Here is a 25,888-nt window from a genome sequence, read left to right as displayed (position 1 = left end):
CGCGCATTTCCCCGGATCGTCGTGCCTAAGGGCCTAGATTGGCATGCAGCCATCCGCGACGTCAACCTGCGTTTCTTCCTTCTACTTCATGCAAGTGAATTTAGCTCTTGCAGTGATTTCCCCCGCAATTGACATCTCAGCAAGTGCGATCATGCGAACATTTGCGTTTTTCGCACATAGGAGTACACTACATGCGCATCAATGCCGCAAGATCGTCGTTCGTGACCGCCGTTATAGGTTTTGTTTTTTGCATTCTTCTTTCCGCAAGGCAATGCACTACGTTTGCGATCGACCTGTATCTGCGTTCAACTGGCTATGCGTTCTTCCTTCCCTTGAGGGGTTTGAAGTGCTAGGGCAGGCATGTGCCCTGTACCCTCCCACACCGTTACTGATTCTCTTCGCTAAACTGCCGGCGGACTACTACGTGTTCGCCAAACGCCCGTCGCGAGATGAGGAATTGGCAATAGAACGCGGCACGATGAAATGACGAGGTCGACGTCATTTCCCAAACGACTCAGATGGAGCCGTCGTCTCCACTCATAATCGATTCATCTAGCCGTGGCTAATCTGTTAAGTTCATGAGGCAAATGACGGCGTGGCACTTGCCATCATGCGGCGGCCTGTCCTCGGTGAAAAGCGAACAGGACTGGCTGACTTGGGTCTCCGTCACTTTCGCGTTCGGTGACGGAAGCCATGGCATTTGAACACGTGTGCGACGCTGTGTGCTAGTTCTGCATTTGGCCGATGGCCATGGTTCAGTGAGGGAGTGAGCGTTTGGGCGAGTGCACAGGGCTGCTGTCGGCATGTCGGTGGTTGCGAAAGGCCGACTTGTAACAGTGTGATGCTTGCCAAGTATCGTGTTGCGCGGCCGAAGTGACGAGGGAGAAGGACCCAGAATTTGGAGGAGCGGTGTGACCATGGGGAGGTGGGTGAATAAATGCGTATGCAGTACTACCACGGGTGGTGTGGTGGTTCGAAATGCAGTGCAAGGTGGGTGTGTATGCATGCGCACGGTCGGGGATGGAGAAGATGACGCTAGTATCGATTGGGACTAGCGCTAACTCATGGGTTGTGTTGAAAGGGTGTCTGAGGAAGGAATCTCCTACCACAGTATGCGACTACATCTGTCCAGGCGGCCAGCTCTAAAAAAGGAAGTCTGTCTTTACCTATGCATCTACTATTTGAATGGAACGATGCTTCGACGTCAAAATACGCTCTGACGCTTAGATATCGCTGACGTCAAGACATTCATCAGAGGAGGTAATGGAGGCATCATTGTTGGATCGTGCCTTGAGCGAAGCGAGTAAAGCGTAGAAATGCAGGAACAAAGGCGTCGATTGACGTCAAGCGTATCGTATTGTTACTTACATCTGAGAACTGCATACCAATTCCAGCATTCACCAAATCTCCAACTCCACGCCAGCATCAAGCAATCTTTCAACTTCACAACCATATACTAAACTCTTGTAATCTCACGAACCTCAATCCACAATCCTTCAAGATGTCAGGCAAGAACCAACAAGGAAAAATGGACGTCACTCAAAAGAACGGCACGTCAACCCATCTCTACACTTCCATCATGATCAACTAGCTAACACAGCACAGTCCTCAACGCACCCCTCCACAAGCACTCCGCCGAAGCCAAAACCCCCTCCAACCTCCCCTCCACCATCAACGCCGGAATGTGCACAAGCAGCAACCCCATCGCCGCCATCCTCACCAACAGCTTCCTAGACTTCTCCACCTCAAACGGTACCGACCTGCGAAAAGCCGGTGTGGGACCAGGACAAAGATACTGCCTCGAAGCTTCGTCGTGGAAGAGCGCTGCGGATAAGGGGATTGGTGAGGTGCCGAAGGTTAAGTTGGAATCGACGCATGAGAGCGCGTTGAAAAGTGTGGGGTTGGATACGCTGAAGAAGTGGGCGGCTGAGCAGGAGAATCAGGGACAGGTCATTCGGCCGGGGCAGGGTAAGGGGGGTTTTGTTAGGGAGAGTGATCAGATTGGTGGGAAGGAGCCTAGGGCGTGAGGTTCATGTCTGAGTCGTTGGTGAAGAAGATGGCTGGGGTGAGGAGATGGTATTGTACGATAATAATGGAGAAGAGCCAGAAAATACAGATCCTGAAAGCGCTCTCCCGACCACACGGCCGTCTATCACTGCCCATAACCGCCTATTCGTCACGTGTCAAGATCTTCCGAACAACTAGCTCCGAGCTCGTGAAGATACATTAAAGCTTAGGAGGACTTCAATGACAGCGTGCTTGCTGGCAGCTGTATGTTTCGTTAGCAAAGTTCGGCTATATCAAGGTTAAATTTACTCACGTCAAGGACTGAACTGCCAGGTAGCGACGCTATAAATGCAGCCAGGTTCGCGGATAACGTCTCGTATACGTCTTCCCATCCTTCTATATCTCTACACTAAGGACAAGCAGCGTGTCTAACGTAACGTAATACAGTACTTTTAAGGCTATTATAAAGTACGTATAGCTTAATTATTAGTATTATATATATAGTTATAAATATAATATAGCTTAAACTATAGTATAGTTATCTAAACTACTTATATATTATATTTATACTTATTTAAGTAACCTATAGCTATAGAGTAGTAAATTAAAGCTATAGTTAACGCTATAGAAGCTCTAGAGATAGTAATCTTAACTTATATTATTACTATAATCTCTACTATTACTACTACTACTTATAGCCTTACTATTACTATTAAAATAGTCTATTAGTTTGTAAATAGCACTAAAGAAGTATAGCTTTAGCTACTTTATTCTAGACTCTAGTTGCTAAGAGGCCTACAGCGCGAAGGTAAAAGTCTAGTAGTTTAATAGAAGTAAATATTTATTATCTACCTGTAGGTCTACATAACTAGTTAATATAAATATTAATAAGTAGAAGCCTACTTAAGTATCTAATAGTATTTTTCTTTATATTACTATTCTTTGTGTTACTATTCTTTATAGTATCTTTTAATTATATTATATTCTTATATAAGTTGTAGAACGTATTCTTAACTAAGTCTATCTCTAACCTTACTATATTATAACTTTAGCTATTTATGTACTATATCTAGCGTTATAAGTTATCTATAGTAAGTCTATAGTTATACTAGATATATATATTAATACTAGAGAAGGCTTAATAAGTAATAGGTATAGAGTTGCAGTTATAGAAGAGAGTAGAAGTAATACACTTAAACTAGCTTATACTATTATTACTTTAGCTTACTTACGCTTTATTAAAGTTATTATACTAAGCTAAGTTACGTAGTAAAAGCTAATTAATATAATAAAGTAGTAGTAGTCTAAGCAGAGAAGTAGGTAAAGGCGCAGAAATATTAGAAAAGATAATACTACTAGTAGCTCTAGAAGGCACTATAATTATAGAGTATAACTCTCTAGAAGAAATAATAGAATTAGATAGTAATAGTAGAATTAATATTTAGCTTATATAACTATATTAAGAGGTAGAAAATACTAGTAAGTTATTATCTTCTCTATTATTACTATACTAGAGAGGTAGAGAAATCTCTTAACTCTTATAAATAGTAAGATTACGCGCTTATATAATAGTAGTATTTATAGTTTTAAACTTAAGCTACTTTAAGTTAAATAGCTTCTTAAATAGAAAACTATCTAGAGTTCTAATACGTAAGATAGTAACATAGGTAAAACTAAGTAAAAAGTTCTACTTCTTTTTTAGGTTAAGTATAGTAGTAGTAATAGAGAGACCTTAGCTCTTATAGATAGTAATAGCGTATATAATAGTAATAAAAAACTACGTTTATATATAAGTAATAGTTAACTTTACCTAGTTACACTTTACGTAGAAGATTAGAACTAATAATTAACTAGTCTTAGAGTTCTTTAAAATATAGAGAGCGTTCTAATTATACTTATTAAAGTTAACTAAGAGCGTAAAGAGTAGGTTAATATTATAATTAGTACTAATAAGCTAAACTATATTATAAATAGTAGCTATAGAGCTATAAAATAACTAATAATTAATCTAAAAGTTATTCTACAGTATAATACAAGCGTTAATAGATATAGATATTAGACTATAGAGATTTCTAGCTTTATTAGTACTAGTAGTCTCTACTAGAACTCTACTAGTATAAGACGCCTTAATAAGCAATACAGCGCGCTTTAGTTAAGCTATATAGTAGTAGTTATATACTTTAATATTATTCTTATATATAAAGATCTATATTATATTCTTAAAATAAGTTAGGTCTTTACTAGCCTAAAGCTTAATATATATATAACTAGTAAGTAGTATCTAATTCTAGTAACTAACTTTATTTATATAAAGGTTATTAAGAGTAAGCTAAAAGACTTATAACTTAGTATTATTACTAGTCTAGCGCTTAATAATATCTAGTATAATTATATAGTTAAACTTCTTATAGAGAGACTTACTAAGAGTAATATTACTTAATTTAGAGAGTAGCTTACTAGTGTTATAAATAGCCTTCTCTATAATAGAAGAAAGCTAGAAGAAGTTACTAGTAAGAATAATAGAAACGCTAGAGAAATACTATATAGTATTTCTAGAAAAAATCTCTTTAAGACGTAGATAAATCTAAGTTAGTATATAAATACTAACTATAGACTTCTTATTAATAATAAAATACTCTATATCTCTAAACTTATTCTAAAGCGCTTATAGGTATATAGAGAATAGCTTCTAATAAGACTTACTCTTAATGTTAAAGCAAAATAGTAAATATAAAGTACTACTACTAAAGTTATAAGTAGCTATACTAGTAGACGCTACTTAAAGAATAGAAGATAGACGTAAATAGTCTTAAGCTATATTATTAACAGTATTATATAGAGTCTAAATAATAGTTATCTTACTAGTACTAGCCTTACTATCTAAATATAGAAGTAACTAGGCTAGTTTTATACCTATAGTAGAGCTCTTATAGTAATTAAGAATAGTATTATATAGTAGTCTCTACTTAAGTTTAAAGTTTATATATAACGTTATAAATAATACTAAAGATAGAGCTAGGTAGTCTACCTTTATACTCTTCTACTAATTAATTAGAAGGTTAGAATACTTACCTACTTAGTTACTCTAATCTATATAATTCTTAAGATAGTATCTAAGTTAATTTTATATATTACTATTAGCACTAGTTTAGTTTAGAAGCTATTATATAAGCTTACTCTAGTTAGCATTTATATTATTTAATACTATATTATCTAGGTTCTTCTAAGTAGGTTTATAGACAGACTCTTCTAGATCTAGTAGTATATTATTAAAGCTATTAGCCTTATAATTACAACACTTATAGTATACTTTATAGGCTTTAAAGAAGTTACTATAAGACTTATTATAAGTGCTTTTAATAAATAGAAAATCTTTAATAGCCTTAAAAGAGTAATATAACATAAGCTTTAATTACCTATAATTCTTAACGTCTATTAGAGAATACTAAGAAAAGTAGTTAATAATATAAGCTTTACCTTATAGTTAGATATTATATAGCGCCTAATATTTATATATACGTAGAAATATAAGAAGATTAATATTATTAAGAGAGTTAGAGCGTTGCATGTAATACTCTATAATAGTAAAACCTTAACGCACTTTACTATCTTTAATTTAAGTTATTCTAGACTATTAGTTTAATAGGTATATATCTATATATATAGAGGTCTAAGATACCTACTTAAGAAAGAGGCTAAGAAGCTAATAACATACCTTCTAAGTAGAGTAATTATACTTACTAAGTAGCTTATTTATAAGCTTTATTACTAGAGACTAGAAAGGTCTTACCTTATTTATAAAAGAAATAATCGCCTATATAAGCTTATAGTAAGAAAGTAAAGCCTACTCTAGTTTAGAAGTATACTTAATAACATACTCTATAATAGTAGTAATACTAGTATAGAGTAATATATTAGTATTTACCTACTAGCTTATTATAACTAGTTAGTTATACTTATTTATAAGAGAATTATTGCGCGCTAGAAAGAAGTATTAATAGAAGTAATTTAGGTACTTAGTAATATAAGCTTTATTATACTTATTATATAGAAACCTAAATTAATACTTTATTAAATCTATACTCTTATTCTTATATTAATAGTAAAGTATATTATAAGCGTAGCCTTAGACTTAATTAACTATATTAGATAATATATAGCTACTATTTATAAGCTTAAGCCTAGAGGTTTAAATTATAGAATCTAAAGTAGTAGGCTAGACGCTAGAGTTAGGCTCTAGGTTAATTATAGTAACGTAAATGCTCTAGAACTTAGTAAATGTATTATAGGCTAGCTTACTAATAGTAAGAGTCTTAATTAAAGGTAAACTATCTATCTAAAAAAGACTATAATTATATATACTACTATAAAACTACTATTTAAAGTAATACTAGAAATTCTTAATATTAAACTTAATATTAAGTACCTTCTTCTAAAAGACTTACAAATAGTAATAGAAGTAATATACTATAATATAGAGGTTGTCTTAAAGATTATTATAGGCTAAATAAACTTACTAAGTTTAATTAGCTAAAAGCTAGGCCTTATAATTAGAGAATAGCTTTATTAGACTATTCTAGTATATATCTATAGCTAATAGCGTAAGAAAGAAACTAAAGTAACTTAGCTATTAAATTATAGACTTAAGTACTTTTATCTACCTACTCTAATAAAGCTAAGTACTAACTAGGCTAGTAGAATAGTAAGTAATAGAGTTAAGAATCTAACGTAATTTATTACTATTGTTATTAAAGGCGTTGCGTAGCTACTCTATAGTTAACTTTTTATTCTAAGAATATAGAGTATTAATAAAGAAGCTAGCTTAAGTATTAATTTATATACGTATAATAGTATTAAAAACTATATAGTAAAACTAAGAATACTAAGTAAATTATATATTCTTATAGAGAAGTATATAGCGTATATACTTAGAGTAGATAATATTATAAAGCCTTACTAATACGTACTCTACCTAGCTATAAGAATATAATCTAGAAAAAGTCTAACTTAATAGCGTATATATCTTATTAAACTTAGATAATAGAGTAGTTTAAGGCGTTAGCATACTTATCTTAGATAGTTAACGTAGTTAACGCCTAATTATTTATTACCTTATTACTTCTTAAGAATATAGTTACTACTAAATCTATTTAATCTTATTATAGTTAGCATAAAGATTAGATACTACTATAACCTCTAGGTCTTTATCTATCTAGCTATTAGAGTTAATAGCTATAGCGTTAAACTAGGCCTTAGCCTCTACTTTATATATAATAAGTTTATTATCTATAAAGAAGTTATTATCTAATGCGTTAAGATTATTATAAGTAATCTTAATATTATAGTAGCTAGAATAATACTACTATAGAAACTTAAGCTACTTTCTAATAACTAGCTTCTATATATAAGTATTACGTTAAGACTAGCGCTATATATAAGAATTCTTATTATAGTTAGAGAGCTATACTAGAATTATATTAAAATCTAAAGAGAGAAGAGAAAGGTAATTATACACCTTTACTATATTAGTAAGAAAGTTAATAACGTAGCTCTTATACTTATACTACACTTCTTAAACTTAGTAAACTTTAATAAAGTAATATACTTTAGTAATAAGTATCTTCTTAATCTGCGTAAAAGGCTCTAAGTTTTTCTTATAAGAGCTAGAGTCTAAGTTATTAATAGCGCTATATAGATATAGTTTATTCTCTTTAAGACTAGTGTTAGTTTTAATATAGAATTTATATATACTATTATTATTAAGATCTATATAAAACTACCTTTTATAACACTAAGTATAGGTTTCTAGCTTCTTAGAATCTAACTTAGTATAGAAGTCTTAAAGTAGCTTAAAGTCTTAATTAGTAAGTACTAGATTATCTTACTATTTATTAGAACTTAAGTCTAAAAGAGAGTTAGAAACCTGCAGAGCTACTTTGCTAGTAAGATAATATTACTTAATTAGTCTAGAATTAAGTACTTTTTAAGTAGCATAGCTATAACTTATACACTAACTACTCTTAATAGAATTAGTAGTAAGGTACTAACTAAACGCTAGACTCTATAAAGGTAGAGTTAAGAAAGCGTCTTTATAAGATAAAGAAACTTTAGATATTATATCTATTATATCTTACGTATAATACTTCTTATATATAGGTTATTTACGTAAATAATTATTATTAAATATATCTATATACTAGACATAATAGTAATAACTATAATAATATACTCTATTAATACTCTACTTCTACTATAGTTTAATCTAAGACGTATAATAGAATAAGTAGTACCTATTATCTCTATATATATCTATAGGTTAGTATACTCTATAACCTATATATTAGAAGTAATAGCTAGAAGAATGTAAGAAAGAAGAACTACAAGACCTAGCGTAGAAATAGTTACGTAACTAACCTATACTAGTAACTAAATTACTATAGCTATAACTATAGAGAGAGCTAGCTTCTTATAATAATAGAGGTAGTAATATAAAAGACTTATTATCTAAGTTCTAATTATAGAGTATAAAGGCTAAGCTATAAATACCTAAAGAAGTCTAAAGCTAAGATAAAGAAGAAGAGTTACTTAGAGAGCTACTAGTACTGCTAGTAGACTTACCTTCTATAGCCTGTCTCTACTTAACTTTATCTAAAGAGAGAGTAAAAGAGAGTTCTTTACTAGCTTAAGCTATAGCGCAGTAGTCTCTTCTAATAGTATTCTACTCTCTTCTAGCTACTACTATCTTAGGTATATTACTACTATTTAAGCCTTATTAAAGGTATATAGTACTACCTATTCTAGTATTAGAACTAGTATTAGAGAATAGGTAAAAAGTGTTTAAAGAAGTTACTAGTCTAGAAGCTATATAAGCTAGAGTAGAAGCTAGAAGAGAAGAGGTTAATATAGAAGTAGAAGTAATAGGTTAATAGAGAGCTACGTTAATATTAGATAAAGTTAAACTAGAAGATAATATACTACGTAGAGAAGTAAAAGTATTAGAGAAGCCTATAATAAGAGTACGTTAAGATAGAGGCTTAAATAGACTATAAGTAGAGAACTTAGAAAAACTAGTAGTAAGATTACTATACTAAAATATTAGCTAAACGCTATGTCTCTAAGAGCTACTATAAAGGTTAAGCAGCGTTAGGCTAAGTACTTCTAGATTAATAGAAGATCTAGAAGTAATATTACTAGTAGCGCTAGTGCTAGTCTTAAGACGCTTCTATATTATATTAGTAAAGCTTTATATATATATATAGAAGGTATACTTAAGCTACTACTATACTAGTGTAATAGGTTGCGCAACACTTAGAGCAATAACTATAGTTTTTAGTAATATTATTAGTAGATAGCTTCTAGTTTAAGTATTAGATATATATTCTCTTTAATAGAAGTACTCTAGTTAGACCTAGAAGACTACTGCCTAGAGAACTACTACCTAGTAGAGAATCTAGAGGTAGTTACGCGCCTATAATAGAGGCTATTATAACGTAGTAGAAAATATAGATAAATAAGTAAGTGTTTAGAAAGTTATCTTATAGTAATTAAATTAATAGTAATATAACTTAGTTATAGATAATAGAGAGAGTAGTTATAATATTAAATAGTGTTATAGGTAAGTGTTTACTATCTATATACTATAACGCGCTATTATAGAATTATATATTTACTATATTTGCGTAGTTATAATATAAGTAATTACGTAGTTATAATATAAATAGTAAAGTAATTACGCAGTTATAACTTAAAGAATAAAGTAGTTAGTAAGGTAATAGTATTCTTTATTAGCCTAGCAAAGTGTAGAGTCTAATAATAGATACCTCTAGGTTAAAAACTTTCTAGAACGTAAGAATAAATTCTATACTATTTTCTATAGATACTATAAACTATATATAAAATAATATTATAAGATATATTTTCTAGAGTATAGTAGCTTACCTATTATTAGTATAAGGTAAGATACTAGAGAATTTATAGAAGTATAACACTTATAGAAGTAGAGCTAAGTAACTACTAACTATCTATTAAAGATAACTATTAATCTTAAAGTAATACCTATTAAAAGATATACGCTACTAACTCTTCTAAGTAAGTAGGCTAGTATAACTAAAGTAAGTAGATAGTAAAAAGATACTCTATAGAGTATTAAATCTCTTAGTATAAGTAGGTAGTAAAAAGATACTCTATAGAGTGTTAAATCTCTTAGTATAAGTCTATAATATCTCTAGATAGATAGTTTATTAATATCTCTAGATAGATACTTTATTAATAGTTATTACTATAAGATAGGTAATTAAGTCTACTTATAATCTAGTATAGCTTAGTTAATAAGAGGCTTTAGTTAGCTTAGTTAATAAGAGGCTTTAAAGAGCTCTTTAAGATAAGTAAAAGATACTAAAGGTAGAAAGAGTATAAGCTAAAAGGTAGTACACAACACTACACTTAACACTATACCTAATAGTAATATAATACTATAACTCTTAAGTACTAATAGTTAAGCTAGTCTACTATATAGAAGTAACTCTCTAAGTTACTAGTATATACTCTAACTAATAGAAACGTAGCTTTATAAGTAAAGTATTATTAATATAGTTAAGATAGTAGATTAGTAGGTAAGAAAAGTAGAGATAGTACTTCTATATTAAACACCTTCTCGCACTAGCCTTTAGAAAATTAGAATAAAAAGGTAGAGTTAAATATTCTTAATAGAGAGCTAGAGCTTAGTATCTAGGCTTAATAGTACTCTAAATTACTAAGACTAGAGCTGCTAAGGTAGTAGAAGTTAATAAGTAAAGTAATATAAGTTAGAGTAAAAGTATTAAGAAAGGTAGAAAGAGAGTAGAAAAGATAGAGGTAGATAGGCTATTTATATAGTCTGCTAACGCCTTAAAAAGTCTATAGTAATAAGTAATAAGAATAGTAAGAAAAGTAGTAAATTACCTAAATAGAAAGTATTCTAACTTATTCTATAAGTAGTAATAGTAAATTATAGTAATAATATAACGCAAGAGCTTTATAGGCTAGATTATTACTAACACTATACTATAGTATATAATTAATAGATAAGTAGCTAGGTAGCTAAGTAGTTAGCTAGAATAACTTAGTAATATATAACGTTAATACGCTATAATATATACTTATATAGTATAAAAAAGATAGTATAAAGAAGATAGTATAAAGAAGATAGCATAAAGAAGATAGTATAAAGAAGATAGTATAAAGAAGATAGTATGCAGAAGACAGCGTATATTAGCTATAGTAATTACTATTCTCTTAACTTAAGTTTCTCTTAGTTACTATAATACTTAACTAATATTCTATTAAGAAGCTTACTAAGTAATACTAGAAGTCTATTAAGCTGCGTAAGTAGGTGTTAACTTAAGAAGAAGACGTAGTTACTTAAGAGCGTAACTACTAATATTAAGTTCTATAAAGCTAACTAGTAGTAGAAAATTAAGTAACTCTATAGTAATAACTAGTACTACTAGTAGAAGCTTTCTTCTTATTAGTATAATCTTAACTAGTAGGTTATTTAAGAGATAACTAGCATAACTAGAAGAGAATAGAATATTCTCTCTCTAGTAGTAGAAGCTTTCTTCTTACTAATATAACCTTAAGTAGTAGGTTATTTAGAAGATAACTAGCATAACTAGAAGAGAATAGAATATCTCTCTTCTTACTAGTATAATCTTAAGTAGTAGTTTGTTTAGAAAATAACTAATATAACTAGAAGAGAATAGAATATCTCTCTTCTTAGTATTATCTTTAGTATCTTCTTAGTAATTTTAGGTATAGAGAGTATAGTAGCTAAATAGTAGTAGTAAGAGTAGAGCTATAAGAGTAGAGCTATAGTAGAGCTTAAGAAGGCTAGTACTCTCTTTTATATATACTATCTTACTTAGAACCTTTTTTTTTATTCTAGACTTACTAAGAGTAAGAAAAGGCTTATAGTAATAGAGCTAAGAAAGGTAATAGCTATCTACTTAGTCTCTTTATCTAAGAAACTAGAGAGAGAGAAGATAGTAGCTATCTACTTAGTCTTCTTATCTTCTTAGAGGTATCTTAATAATATAGATATAAGTAGTTTTAGTAGAAAAGAGAGAAGAAGAGAAAGAGAGAAAGAGAGAAAAAGAGAGAGCCTCTAAGATAGTTATATTCTCTTTCTTAGCCTATATTATAGTATTAGAGAACTTAGTATTATTAAACTTATTACTATATTTATTACTCTTATCTATTATGTAGATATTTATAAGCTAGTCTATAGTAGCTTCTCTTCTATATAGGTACTCTAGGCAAGAGAATAAAAATAGAAAACTTTAGTAAATACTATATCTATAGTAGTAGTAAGAGGTAGTATAGTAAGAATAAAGTAGCTAGTATAGATAGTGTTAGAAACTTTAGTAAATACTACGCCTATAGTAGTAGTAAGAGATAGAGTAGCTAGTATAAGTAGTATTAAGAGAACTATAGTATATTAAACTTAGTCTTATAGAGTAGCGTAGTAGAGTATACTATTATATTCTAGCTATTATACTGCTAGTTATTAGTTTATATAAAGTTAGTTTAGATAACTAAGATAGCGCGTAATAGTAGAATTATATTACTATTACTTATATATAGTAGCTCTCTAGCGCGCTATATAAAAGAGGTTAGTAGATATATTAGCTAATAGTTTCTAACTATTTAGTATAGTGCTATATATAGAGCTCTTATTAGTAATATAAACTTCTAGAAGGCTTTAAGTAATATAGATTTCTCTAAGCTCTTACTTTACTATATTACTTAAGGCTAACTAAAGAAGAACTTACTATTAAGTCTAAGAAGAAAGTTAGTATACCTTAAGACTATAATATAAGAATAAACTTACTTCTAGCTTAAAAGCTATTAACTCTAAGCTAGGTATATCTAAATATTAGAGAGATATTAATAGAAGTGTTTAGTATTATAGAATATAGAGAGAAGATAGTAGTAGCTTAGAGGTAGTAGCTACTTAAAGGTAAATAGTAGTAGCTTAAAGGCAGGCGCAGCTACGCTAAGAAGTAGTAGTAATAGCTTTAGAGGTAGAAACTATCTACTAGTTTTATATTCTAGTATATAGAAAGCTTAGCTTAGTATTACGTATTAGAGTTCTTAGCTTATTTATATATATATTAGAGAATAACTACTATACTAGCCTTAGTATATTTTAGAAAAGAGTAGCCTCTACTAGAGCTATACTCTTATATTAATAGAAGTTTCTAATAGTAGCTAGAGAGAAAGAGAGAGAGTAGTAGTAGACTTAGAAGTAGTACTACCTACAGCTTTTAGCGTATAGAAGGCTTAGCTTAGTATATTTTAAGAAAAAGTAAACTACTCTACTAGAGTTATACTCTTATATTAATAGAAGTTTCTAATAATAGTAGTAGTAGTAGGCTTAAAGGTAAGCAGCAGCAGGCTTAGAGATAGAAACTATCTACTAGTTCTAGCGCGTAGAAGGCTTAGCTTAGTACTACTACTACTATTTATAGAAGGCTTAGCTTAGTATATTTTAGAAAGAAGTAGACTACTCTACTAAAGCTTATAAAAGGCTTCTTTAAGAGAAGTCTATTAAGTATTTAGTAGTTTATATTAGAAACGTACTCTTATATTAATAGAAGTTTCTAATTACTAGTTAGAGAAGAGAAAGCTATAGATAGTAGAAAGACTACTACTACTACCTCTAATAAAGACTCTTTCTACTTCTCTAATAGTATAAGCTTTTTCTACTTCTAGTAGAGAATATAATAACTACGCTACCTCTATTAAGAAAGTAAGTAATAGCTCTTTTCTATTTAAGTTAAAAGCTATTTAGTCTAAAGCGTCTCTTAAGAATATTATTTATAAAAACTTTACTAGCTAAAAAAGTATTAGATAGCTACTTCTTTAAAAATATTATTTACTAGAGCTTTACTAGCTAAAGACTTCTTAGATATACTCTCTTTATAAAGACTAACTACCTAAAAGAAGGTAAGAACTATAGTAGTAGAGTGTTAGAGGCTAAGTATAGAGAGAAGATATTAGTATTAGACGTTAAAGTATTTTAGCAGAACTTCTAGGCAAGTTTAAGATAGAGAACTATAGTATTAGAGGTTAAACTAGCCTCTAATTTAGTTAAAGTTAGGTAGTTAGCTATATTAAATATTATCTAGCTAAGTAGTAGAGAACTTAAGAGAAAGCTATAGTAGCCTTAGAGAAGAAAAGCAGCTCTAGTAAAAAAGAAGAGTAGCTCTAACTCTTAAAGAGAAGAAAGTAGCTCTAGTTCTAGTTTATCTCTCTTTTATAGCTTATTATCTCTCTTCTATAGCTTATTACTACTAAAAGAAGAAGATATCTATTAGTTCTCTACTTAGGCTAAAGTTCTCTATTTTTTTTAGCGTATATTCTAGAAAGTACTTCTTAGTTATCTTTAAAAATATACTAGCCTGCTAGCTAGGCTTCTCTAGAGGCTCTCTAAGAGCTCTATAAGGTACTTCTTCTTTCTCTTTTTATAGAAATATTAGCCTACTAGCTAGGCCTCTCTAGTAGCTCTGCTAAGAGCTTCTATAGTATAGAGAGAGTTTAGAGCACTATAGCTATACTATTCTATTTATAGAGAAGAAGTAGTTACTACTACTAGATAGGTACGTATTACTAGAGAAGAAAGAGAAGATTTCTACTACTAGAATACTAGAGAGGCTACTTCTAAAGAGACTTATAGCCTTAGAGAAGAGGCTATTATTATATTAGAAAGTATATAGTAGAAAAAAAGAGCTCTCTTATACTAATATATTTCTTCTCTTACTTATTATTATTATTATTATTATAGTAGACTTTCTAACGCTTTCTATTATTAATAATTCTATACCTACTACGTAGAGACTTATAGCTTTACTAATCTTCTATAAAAAGCCTTCTATAAAGAGTATTTACCTCTAGTAGCTTTACTAAGAGCTTTTTTTTTTATAGCTACGCTAGGCTTTTAGAGTAGTATACATAGTATATTATTATTTAGAGTAGTAGTAGTAGTAGTAGCGTATTATAGTTAGAATAGTTTAATATTCTACTAAGGTATCTATACGTATAGTTATTATATAATATCTATAAACTTATAGCTAATAAGGTTTAAGGTTCTTATAGCTAATTAGAGTAACTACTTTTTAGACACCTAGAGCTATATATATAAGTAAATCTAGATATTAAATATAGCTAAAGCTATAATTATCTAGTTCTAAGCTCTTAATATAGTAATTTAGCTATAAAAGCTTACTATTAATAATATTATTACGTAGCTAGTTCTTTTAAAGCTATAGAGTCTTTATTATAAATACTCTAAAGTAGTTATAATTATTAGTAATTATTTATTTAGTAGTTAAAAAGTAGCGCTTATACTTATAGCTAGTAGTAAAGATAGAAAGAATATTAGTAGCTATCTAGAATATAATTAAGTACTTATTATAGCTAACTTAAAGCTACTAGCGCTATAAGTTATAAAGAAGCTTATATTATATATTTAACTATATAAGTATATTATTATAAAAGTTATTAAAGTACTTCTTAAGCTAAGTATTACGCTTCTAGCGCTTACGCGTTTTATTACTAGTAAAGTAGTATATATCTACTACTATTATCTAACTATATAAGTTATTATTATTACTACTAAGTACTTTATAGCGTAGTAGTAGTAGCAGCTTTAGCTTTTTATTATCTAGCTTTACTACTAAATACTTACTATAGACCTTTGTAATAGAGGCCTCTATAGCTTTAATCTAGTTAAAATAAAGCTTTTATTAAGTCTAAAACTAGATAAAACGTAGAGTAGAGTAGAGAGCTATTATAATATAGTAATAGCTAATATCTAAGCTAATAATAAGCTTATTAAAGTAGAAGTTAAGCTTCTACTTACTATATATAATAGTAGTAGCAAAGTATACGCTACTACTATTATTAAAGTAATTAAGATAAACGCTCTCTATTATATAGTAATTCTATAAAGTTTATAAATTTATTAAAGTTTACTATAGTAATTTAAATCTAAAAACACTATTACTACTCTTAAAGTACTTTATTATTTTAATAGATACTACTAGAAAGTTAATAAGCTACTATATAGTTTTCTACTTCTTCTTAGTAAGCGTGTTAGTAAGTAAGTTATAGACGTTATTAAGCTATTATAATACGCTTTATAACTTTATTATAAAGCGCTATATACTATTCTAAAGCTCTAAGTAGTAAAAAAGTATATAATATACTAAGTACTAGTAGATATCTTTATTCTAGTATAGCTAGAGCGTATTATAAGTATATAGAGCGTTATTATTATTAAGTAATTTCTTCTATACTAATAGAAAGAGCTTATAATACTTATAAAACGCGTAAACTATATTTATAAAGTTATAGAGCTTACTAATAATACTTTATAATTAAAAGAGCTTATATTATTATATTATAAACGCCTCTATAAAGTTATTCTTAAACTAGCTAACGTCTTTACTATATAGTATTACTTTAATAATAAAATTTATAATATAGCTAGCGTAGCGTATATAATTACTAGAAAAAAGGTAAATATTAAAGTACTAGTTAAGGCTGTTAATAAGCTTACTATTATTATTAAAGGCGTTATTACTAATAAAAGTCTATAATTATAGCGTAACTTTAAACTTATTAAAAATATTAAGTATAATAGTAGCTTATATAGCGCTAGTATAATTACTATAAAGGTTATAAAATATAATTAAAATATTATACTACTTATACTAAGAGTCTAAATAGTTAGCTAGTTATTATAATAAGTTATAGGTACTAAGAATTTTATCTAAGAAATACGCTACTACTCTAAGAAAACTTAGATAATTACTTAATATTTATATATTAATATTTACGCTAAGCTAGCTACTTACTACCTATAATAGCGCTTTAATTTTACTTATTTAATATATATAGGTTAATTATATATAGCTAGTAATTATTAACTTTACTATTAGTAGCGCTTTAAAAAAACTAGTATAATTCTAAGTAAGTAGCTTTTATAGCTTTATTAAAGTTATAATACTAAAGCTAATATTCTATAGTATTACTTAGTTAATAAGCGTAGCTTATAGCTTTTTCTTCTTTTATAGTATATATAATACTAACTTATTTAAACTAGTAACCTTTATAGTAGTAAATAGAAAGCTATATACTAGCTTATTAGCCTTTAGTAATAGGCCTATAGTAAAATTAATATAGTACTTTTTTACTATATACCTCTTAATATAGTTATAGCTATTAATTTTTTTAAAAGTATTATAGAAAAAGCTATAATAGTAAAGCTTATATAGCTAGAACGTTTTCTTACTACTACTTAAGTTATTATAGCTAATCTTAATACTATATTACTACACTAAGAAAGCTTTACACTTACTAGTAAGCTAGCTCTTATATATTATAGCGTAGCTAAGTCTATATAGCTCTAGACGCTTACTATTATAGTAGATATAACTAAAGTTTATAATAAAGTTATTACTATTCTTAGTCTCTTTATCTATCTTTAAAGCTTTAAAGACTTATAAGAAAATACTTAAAAGTGTTAGTATTACTTAAAGTAATAGAGCTAGTAATTTTAGTAGCGTAAGAAGATAGTAAGTAGTAGTAGTATAGTATACTATATAAGCTATAGAAGTTAAGAAAGTAGAAAGAGTAGCGCTAGTAAATCTTCTTATTATAGTATATTGTAATATAGTATTATATAAAGAATACTAATAAGATATAGCTATTATTACTACTTTTTATACTATTATTTAAACCTAGCTACTTTTTAGCTATCTACTTTAAATATCTTATAATCTCTATATACTTCTTTAGGCTAATAACTTTATTAACTCTATTAATATATAGCTAGAAAAAGTAAGAACTTTAAATAATAGCGCTGTTTTTAGGCTTATAAAAGTAGTTAAAGTTCTAAGCTTTTAGAGCTTTTAAGATTATAATATATTACTATAGTAATTAATAAAATTTTACTATAATTAATCTATAATACTATAGTAAGCTAGATATTAGCTTTATAATAGCTTTATAATTTTAGAATATATATACTATTACTACTTTAAGATATATATTAAAGATTTAGACTATACTTTATTATTCTATAAACTTTTTATAGTATAGTAGTTACGCCTATTACTATAAATAAAGACTTTACTATCTCTATTAATTTAATTTTATAAGCGTAAAGCTATTTTAAATTAAGCTTACTTAGTATTAAATAGCTTTAATAAGAATTAGATTAAAGTGCTATAAGTTTTTTTTTATATTTAAAATAAATTTAAAATATTTTTTTTTACCTTTTATATTAGCTATAAGTAATAGTAGTAATAACTATAACACTAAATAATTATCTATATAGACTTTTTTTAGCCTTATACATAATTTTTAGCCTACTTAGCTTACTTAGCTTACTTCTAGCTAAAGTTTAATAGCTCTAGGCTATATACTATACTTATAAGAGGCTAACTCTAAGAGTAGATACTAGAAAAGTAATAGATAAATTTAATAGCCTAGAAAGAAAAGCTTTCTAGGTAGCTATATACTTTAGAAAAGGTTTCTAAGCTTAGCTAAAACTAGACTAAGTTTCTAAAGTTTTTAGCTAAAAACTTTTCTAGGCGCAGTCTATTATAATAGCTTTCTTCTTTTTTAAGTATTATATTATATAGCTATAAAATCTATAGTTATATAATTTTCTAAGTATAGATACTATAAAATCTTTTATCTAAGCGCTACGTTCTAGCGCCTTAGCTAGAAAAAATTAAGTAAGCTACACTATAATAAGAATCTACCTATTATACTTATTCTCTATCTCTATTATATATAAGATTAGTAACCTTACTTATAATACTTTCTATATCTATTCTTTATATATTACTATCTTTATTACTTTCTTTCTTACTTACTCTACCTCTACTATACCTTCTAGGCTTAATACTACTATTACGCTCTACTACTTACGTTATAGCGCTAGCGAGCTTAGTAAGTTCTTTAGCGTATTAGTAAGTTTTTTTACTTTTTTACTTTTACTTATAAGCTTTACTAACTTATATAATAGTTTACTAAGTTAGTAAAGTATCTATATTATAACTTCTCTATTAATAAGGTTATACTACTTAATACTAATAGTAATCTAGAAAATATTAGTAAAAAGCTAATAATCTCTAAAGTTTATATTTACTATATTTATCTCTTTAAAGAAGAGAAGAATAAGTATATAGTTTATATTTTTAATAAGTTTAATAATAAGACCTATAACTAGTATAAGGTAAAGCAGCTCTAATATACTATAGTAAGTCTTCTCTTTCTTTACTTTTCTTAAGTATAGCTAACTTCTTAAAGTGCCTTCTAAGCTTAAGAATACTATCTACTAGTTTTATTAATTAGTGTATAATAATTCTATACTTTTATATTTTATAAAAAACCTAGTCTATAATCTTCTTCTACTTTTTCTTAGTAAGTACTTAAAGAAGCTACCTAAGAGTTTAAAGTAAAGCTATATTAATAAGCTCTTTTTAGTCTTAACTAAGACTTTTCTTACTAAGCTTATCTCTATTATAAAGTCTATCTAGACTTTATTTAAGAAGAATGCGTAGCTTATAGAATCTTTAGTAAGTTTCTTTACTCTCTTCTTAGTATTTTTCTTACTAACTTATATATAGCTTCTTACTTTTAAGACCTTTACTAATATATCTAGTATTTAGCTTTATATAATTACCTTCTCTACTATTCTTAATACTAATTACTTCTATAATATTATCTACGCCTTTAAGTATATTATAATAATAACTCTAAGTAAGTATCTATATAAGAATTATAATCTAGAGAATAAGTACTATAATATCTCTATATTTACTAAGTCTCTAGAGTAGTAGAAGTTTTATACTACTTCTAAGAGGTATTATACTTTTAAAAAAAAGCGTAATAATACTAAAAAGAAAAAAGCTTAGGCGCGTTATAATAAGTAGTTAGGTTTTAATAGTCTAAGTTAGAGCTTTAATAGTTATAAGTCTAGTAATTAAAGTATTATTAGTATCTTTAGTTAGTTATCTAGATTAGTATTTTATTTATTAGTTATCTTACTATAGGTTTATCTTTTTATAAAGTTTTATTCTATTATAATACTCTCTACTTTTAGGTAATAAATAATTTTCTATTTCTTTCTTATTTTTATTCTTCTACCTCTATAATATTACTTTCTTTCTCTAATATACTATTCTTTTTATAGAGAGTATATACTCTATTACTTTATTAATAATAAATTTTAGTTACGCTGTCTTTAGTAGCGTAGTTTTTTAGAGTTTTCTTTTCTAAAGTCTATTAGAAGAGATCTATCTACCTTTCTAGTATACGCTAAGAAGATTTTCTAATTTATTAAAGTAACTATCTTACTTATAGCTATAGCTAGTTTCTATAAAAGCTTATAGTACTTAGTCTATTTTATAAGGTATTCTAGCCTTATTTTTTATTCTACTCTCTTTTATCTCTTACTAATAATCTTATTAATATAGTATATAGTTTATAGCTCTCTATCTACTACTTCTATTAGAGCTTCTAGCTATAGATTATCTACTACTTATTTAAGTAGTAGGTTCTATAGGTTAAGTCTTAACTAGCTAATATAAAAGATAGAATATATTCTAGATAGCGTATTAAGCTTTATATTAAATAGTAAGATTACTTCTATAACTTTATACTAGCTATTCTTTTAGTCTAGCTTTATACTAGAATATTTATTTATAAAGTTAAGTCTATATTAGAGCTATACTCTATCTTCTACTTATAGCTACAGCGCTTTTTATCTATAGTAGTTAGCCTATCTTTTTTATTTCTACTATACTTTAGCTATTCTAGCCTAGACGTATTTAAATACCTTCTTAAACTTATTAGTTATAGTAATAGTAGATACTTTAGAAGCTAGTATACTATAAGCTAGCTTATTAGAGTTATTCTCTTAGATTAGGTCTATATTATACCTATATTATAGAAAGAAGAGGCTTACTTCTATAGAGGTAGCGTTTCTTCTCTTAATTATAATCTATGTAATTAGATATAGCTTTACCTAGTTATTCTAGTTCTAGTTAATATATATTCTAAGATATATTTTAATAGTACTATTTATACGCTCTATTAAGCTATTAGTTTAGAGGTAGTAGACTATTAAAATTCTACGCTTAATCTCTAGTTTTGCGTATATTATTATCTAGAATTTACTAATAAACTAGCTACCTTAGTTAGAAACTATAGCGCTTAGAAGCTAATAGTATATAACTACTCTCTTAATATATGCTTAGAAAATAGTCTCTACGCTAATATTTTTAAGTAGAATAAGAATAATATTTTTACTTAGGTAGTTAGTAATAACTATAAGATTAGTATAGCTATTACTTTTAGGTAGGCCTATAATAAAATCTATAGAGACTTTCTTCTAGATTCTATTAGGTAGTAGTAATAGATAAAGAAGGCTTTATTTTATCTCTCTCTAGAGCTTTACGTAGCTATATTAAGTATAATTCTAGATATATATTTATACGTTAGAAGATATTTTTAGCTAGAAGTAATTACGCATAAGTATAGAGTAAGTAATTTTTTAATTTAGATAGCTACTTACTAGAGATTTATAGACTTCTAAGATAAGTCTTATATAGAGAAAAAAGTCTTCTAGTATCTATTTTCTCTCTTAATATTAGAGAAGCTCTTTCTTATCTATAGAGTATTCTACTAGAGAAACTTTTAAGTTTAGGTTTAAAGAGAACTTATATTAACTACTTATAATAGCTTTATATATAATATAGTAGATTTTATCTTTATAAGTAGCTACTTTCTATTTATTCTCTAATAAAGCTTCTTTTTCTTCTCTTTTCTTATTATTCTTAGTAAAGGCTAAGTAAATTATAGCTAGTTATAGTAGTCTTTTAGTTTTAGGTAGCTTCTTCTTAGTATCTATAAGGTTATTTATTTATAGAAAGAAGTAGGCTTCTCTTCTACTATATTTACGTCTCTACTACTACGTTTTACTAGACTAGTTATATCTAGGTTATAGTAATAGTAACTCTCTTAGAGAAGAACTACTATTACTTACCTACGTACTTTATAACTACTTATTTAGATCTAAGTTATCTAACTCTAGTAGTAGCTAACTATATTATCTTTTTAGCTTAGAGATAGCTAGCTCTAGTAGTAGCTAACTATATTAATCTTTTTTAAGTTTAGAGGTAGTAGTAAATCTCTTATTAAAAAAAATTACTTTTAAACTTTAAGCGTTAAAGCACTATAACACTTTTACTTCTACTTTCTTTTTATTAGAAAGAGTATTACTAGTAGAGTTAATAAGTTAAAGTAGTTAGAAATACTTTAAGACTTCTCTCTTATCTACTACGTCTACTAGAGTATTTTTATTCTTTCTTAATAATATGTCTACTCTACTATTAACTACTCTAGAGTAGTACTTAAAAGTTAAGTTATACCTACTTAAGATCTCTACTTAGTAGATATATCTTTCTAATAGAAGTCTTATTTTATAGAAGTACTCTAAGTTCTTATAATTTATAATTACTATAAAGGTCTTAGCTTTTTTTAAATTTATATTAAAGTGTTTAAAACACTTTATAACTACTAGTAGTTTTTTATTATAAATTATATAATTAGACTCTATAGTAGTATACTTAGTAAAAAAGTATTCTACTACTTAGAGTACTTTATTAAAATAGTACTAAAAAAGCACTTCTTCTACTATAAATCTAGAAGCGTTATACTCTAGTACTATTTCTAGATTCTTATTAAAGTTTACTAGCGCTAAGTTAATAATAAATAAAGTTTTAAGTTTCTTAAATGTCTCTTATTATTCTAGTTTCTATTAGAATATACTTTCTTTTCTAGTAAGTTTAGTAAGTAGAGCTATAATTAAGAAAAAGTTCTTAATAAACTATTAATAAAAGTTTACAAAACCTATAAAGCTCTAGATTCTTTTTATTAATATAAGTAGCGCCTAATTCTTAATAGCTTTAACCTTTTTAGAGTCTATACTAATATCTTTACCTACTTTAATAATAAATTCTAAGTACTTAGTTTTCTTTACGCTAAACTTACTCTTATCTATATCTAGATATAGACTAGTAGCACCTAATTTCTAGATAATAATCTTTACCTTCTGCTTATAGTTCTTTCTTAAACTAAAAGACTATATTAGTATATTATCTAAGTACGCAGAGTACTATTTATCTAGATACTCTCTTAGTGTATAGTTAATATATCTCTAGAAGGTACTTAGCGTATTTATAAGTTTAAATAGTATTACTAGCTATTTATAAAGGCTAAATCTTATATAAAAAGCTATTTTCTATTTATTACCTTTAGCTATATAGATTTTATAGAAGGTTTAAATAATATCTACTTTTATAAACTATTTAGCTTCTAAGATCTAGAAGAGCGTCTTATAGATTAAAAAAAGAGAATATTAGTTCTTCTTTATTATTATATTAAGTACGTAATAATCTATATAAAAGTAAAGGCCTCTTTTTAGCTTTTTTATAAATAATACTAAAGTAGTAGCGCTAAATTTACTTACTCTAATAAACTTTTAGTCTAAGTGTATAGTTAACTTCTTCTTTAAAATAAGAAGTTTCTCTCTACTTATACTATATAGTAGACTTTATAGAATCTCTACTATCTTTCTATTTTTCTCTATAATCTTAATTATATAATTAATAGAGGGCCTATATAGAGGCGCTAGCTTATCTACTTCTTTTTTTATAAATATATAGAACTCTAATTATAAGTAATTAGGTAGCTTATCTCTAGAGTTTTCTTTTAGTTTTCTATTTAGAGCTTTCTGTATATTAGCTAGTAAAGCTACTTATACTTATACTACTTTATTCTTTCTTAATTTCTATATCTATACTATAAAGGCACTAGTAGAAATAGAGAAGAATATATTATATAGTTTCTTTTCTTTCTTACTATAAACTTAAGTACTACTTAAGTATATAAAAAATAATTTCTTAGCTAGCGCTAGAACTATATTATTTCTATCTATCTAAAAGTAACTAAGAATAATATTATATTTATTCTTACTCTTAATCTCTTATAACTAAGCATCTTTCTTATACTTATTAATATCTATAGATACTTGCGCTATATAAGTTATTTATTCTACTTTACTTCTAATTCTAATTATAGAATATTAAAGAACTTCTATATATATTAGATTAGCTTACTTTATAAACTTAGTAGAGACTATTTTAAATATAAGATAACTAGTGTTAATTATAGTATATATAACTTTAGTAGTATTAATTAGTAAGTATATTATTATTAGAGTTCTATTAGGCTATTTTCTTTAAAACTTTACTAGTCTTTCTACTTTTTCTAACTTTTTATTCTTCTACCTATAATTTTAGGTAGAAGAGTCTAGTTTTCTAAGTTAAAAACTTCTTTATTACTACTATCTTTTTCTACTTTAGCGCGTAGCGCGCTTACTATCTTAATATAAGTAGAGCTTAAGAGGTTTATAGCTAGTAGTAAAAAATATTATATAGTATAATATCTATTTTTACTATAGCGTATATATAAGCGCTTTTTTCTTTAGCGCGCTTACTTCTTATTAGTTACTTATTTTACGCGTAATTTATCTAAAAAGTTCTTACTAACTCTTTCTATATACGCTTTAGTAGGCTTCTAATCTATAGTATTACCTCTACTTATTAACTATCTAGTTTAGAACTTATTAAAGTTTTACTCTAGCTTTACGTAGTACTAGTTTTTTTTAATAATTCTTACGTAATTTATTAGTTACGTAATAGTTTAGTTATCTAGAATAACTATAGATATTATAAGCTACCTAAGGTTTAGTCTTAAGGTACTAAAGTACTATATCTTAAAGTACTTATTATAGAATTTTCTAGTATTAAAGGTAAGCTTTATAAAGACTATATTAAATTTATCTAAGTATACTTTACTACTTTACTTAAATATTATTAACTTTCTTTATAATCTTTTTTTTAATATATTATCTAAAAACTATTAGTCTAGAAACTTCTAAAATATATTTATATTACTAGACTTCTTAAAATAACTTATCTAAGATAGTATAATACTTACTACTCTATCTATTAACTTAGAGAAGATATACTTTAGTTAACTTTTTAGTTTCTTTCTATTATATTATAGCTTATTTACTATTTAGAGTTTAAACTTTTAGTAGTTACTTTAGTCTCTAGTAAAGAAGTAAAAGTCTAGAATTTTAATAGATTATAATAAGTTAGCTTAGGTATTTTATAGCCTAAAAAGTTTAGCTTTAGCTTATTTAGCTCTTATAGCGTATATATTAGTTAGAGTAGAAGAAAAAGAGAAGATAAGTATATTTAAAAAAGAAGAATTATATTATATATTATTTTTAAGTTGCGTAATCTTATAATAGAGAAAGTTTAGTATTTTTTAAGTAATTACTAGTTTTATAAGTAGTTTTAGAGAAGTAGTATTATTCTCTATAAATTAGTTAGTATTAGATATATTTAAAAAGAGAAAAACTAATATTTATTTAGTCTATATTCTTAGTATCTCTTTAACTAGCTAAAGTTTAGTTTATTTCTTATTAGTGTTTACTTTTATGTTTAATATAGACTAAAGCTACTAAGTAATATACTCTTAGCTATTACTCTACTCTACTAAAGTAATAGTATACTAAGCTATATTCTTTACTAAAGTATATAAAGTTATATCTATAATAAGAAGGTTTCTATAAACTTTTTTAGAGTATTAATTAAATTTAATTATAAAAAGCTAACTCTAAGAGTAGATACTAAAAAAGTAATAGATAAATTTAATAGCCTAGAAAAGAAAGCTTTCTAGGTAGCTATATACT

At 27.1% G+C, this 25,888-nt stretch overlaps 1 protein-coding gene across 1 annotated transcript; it reads left to right on the top strand.

Annotated features, from left to right (window-relative positions):
• Window positions 1-1,501: 1,501 nt before the first annotated feature.
• Window positions 1,502-2,027, top strand: J4E93_008714 (uncharacterized protein; the record flags this gene model as incomplete). The annotated part of the gene is made up of 2 exons (XM_049346612.1): window positions 1,502-1,550; window positions 1,606-2,027. 2 exons carry the CDS (start codon window positions 1,502-1,504, stop codon window positions 2,025-2,027), a joined length of 471 nt encoding a protein of 156 aa, XP_049196032.1.
• Window positions 2,028-25,888: the final 23,861 nt, after the last annotated feature.

This window comes from Alternaria ventricosa (assembly GCF_023758065.1).
Source record: "Alternaria ventricosa strain BMP 2768 chromosome Unknown scaffold_18, whole genome shotgun sequence".
Lineage (NCBI taxonomy): Eukaryota > Fungi > Ascomycota > Dothideomycetes > Pleosporales > Pleosporaceae > Alternaria > Alternaria ventricosa.
Note: the sequence above shows the minus strand (reverse complement) of the source record. Positions and strands in the feature narration are given on the sequence as shown.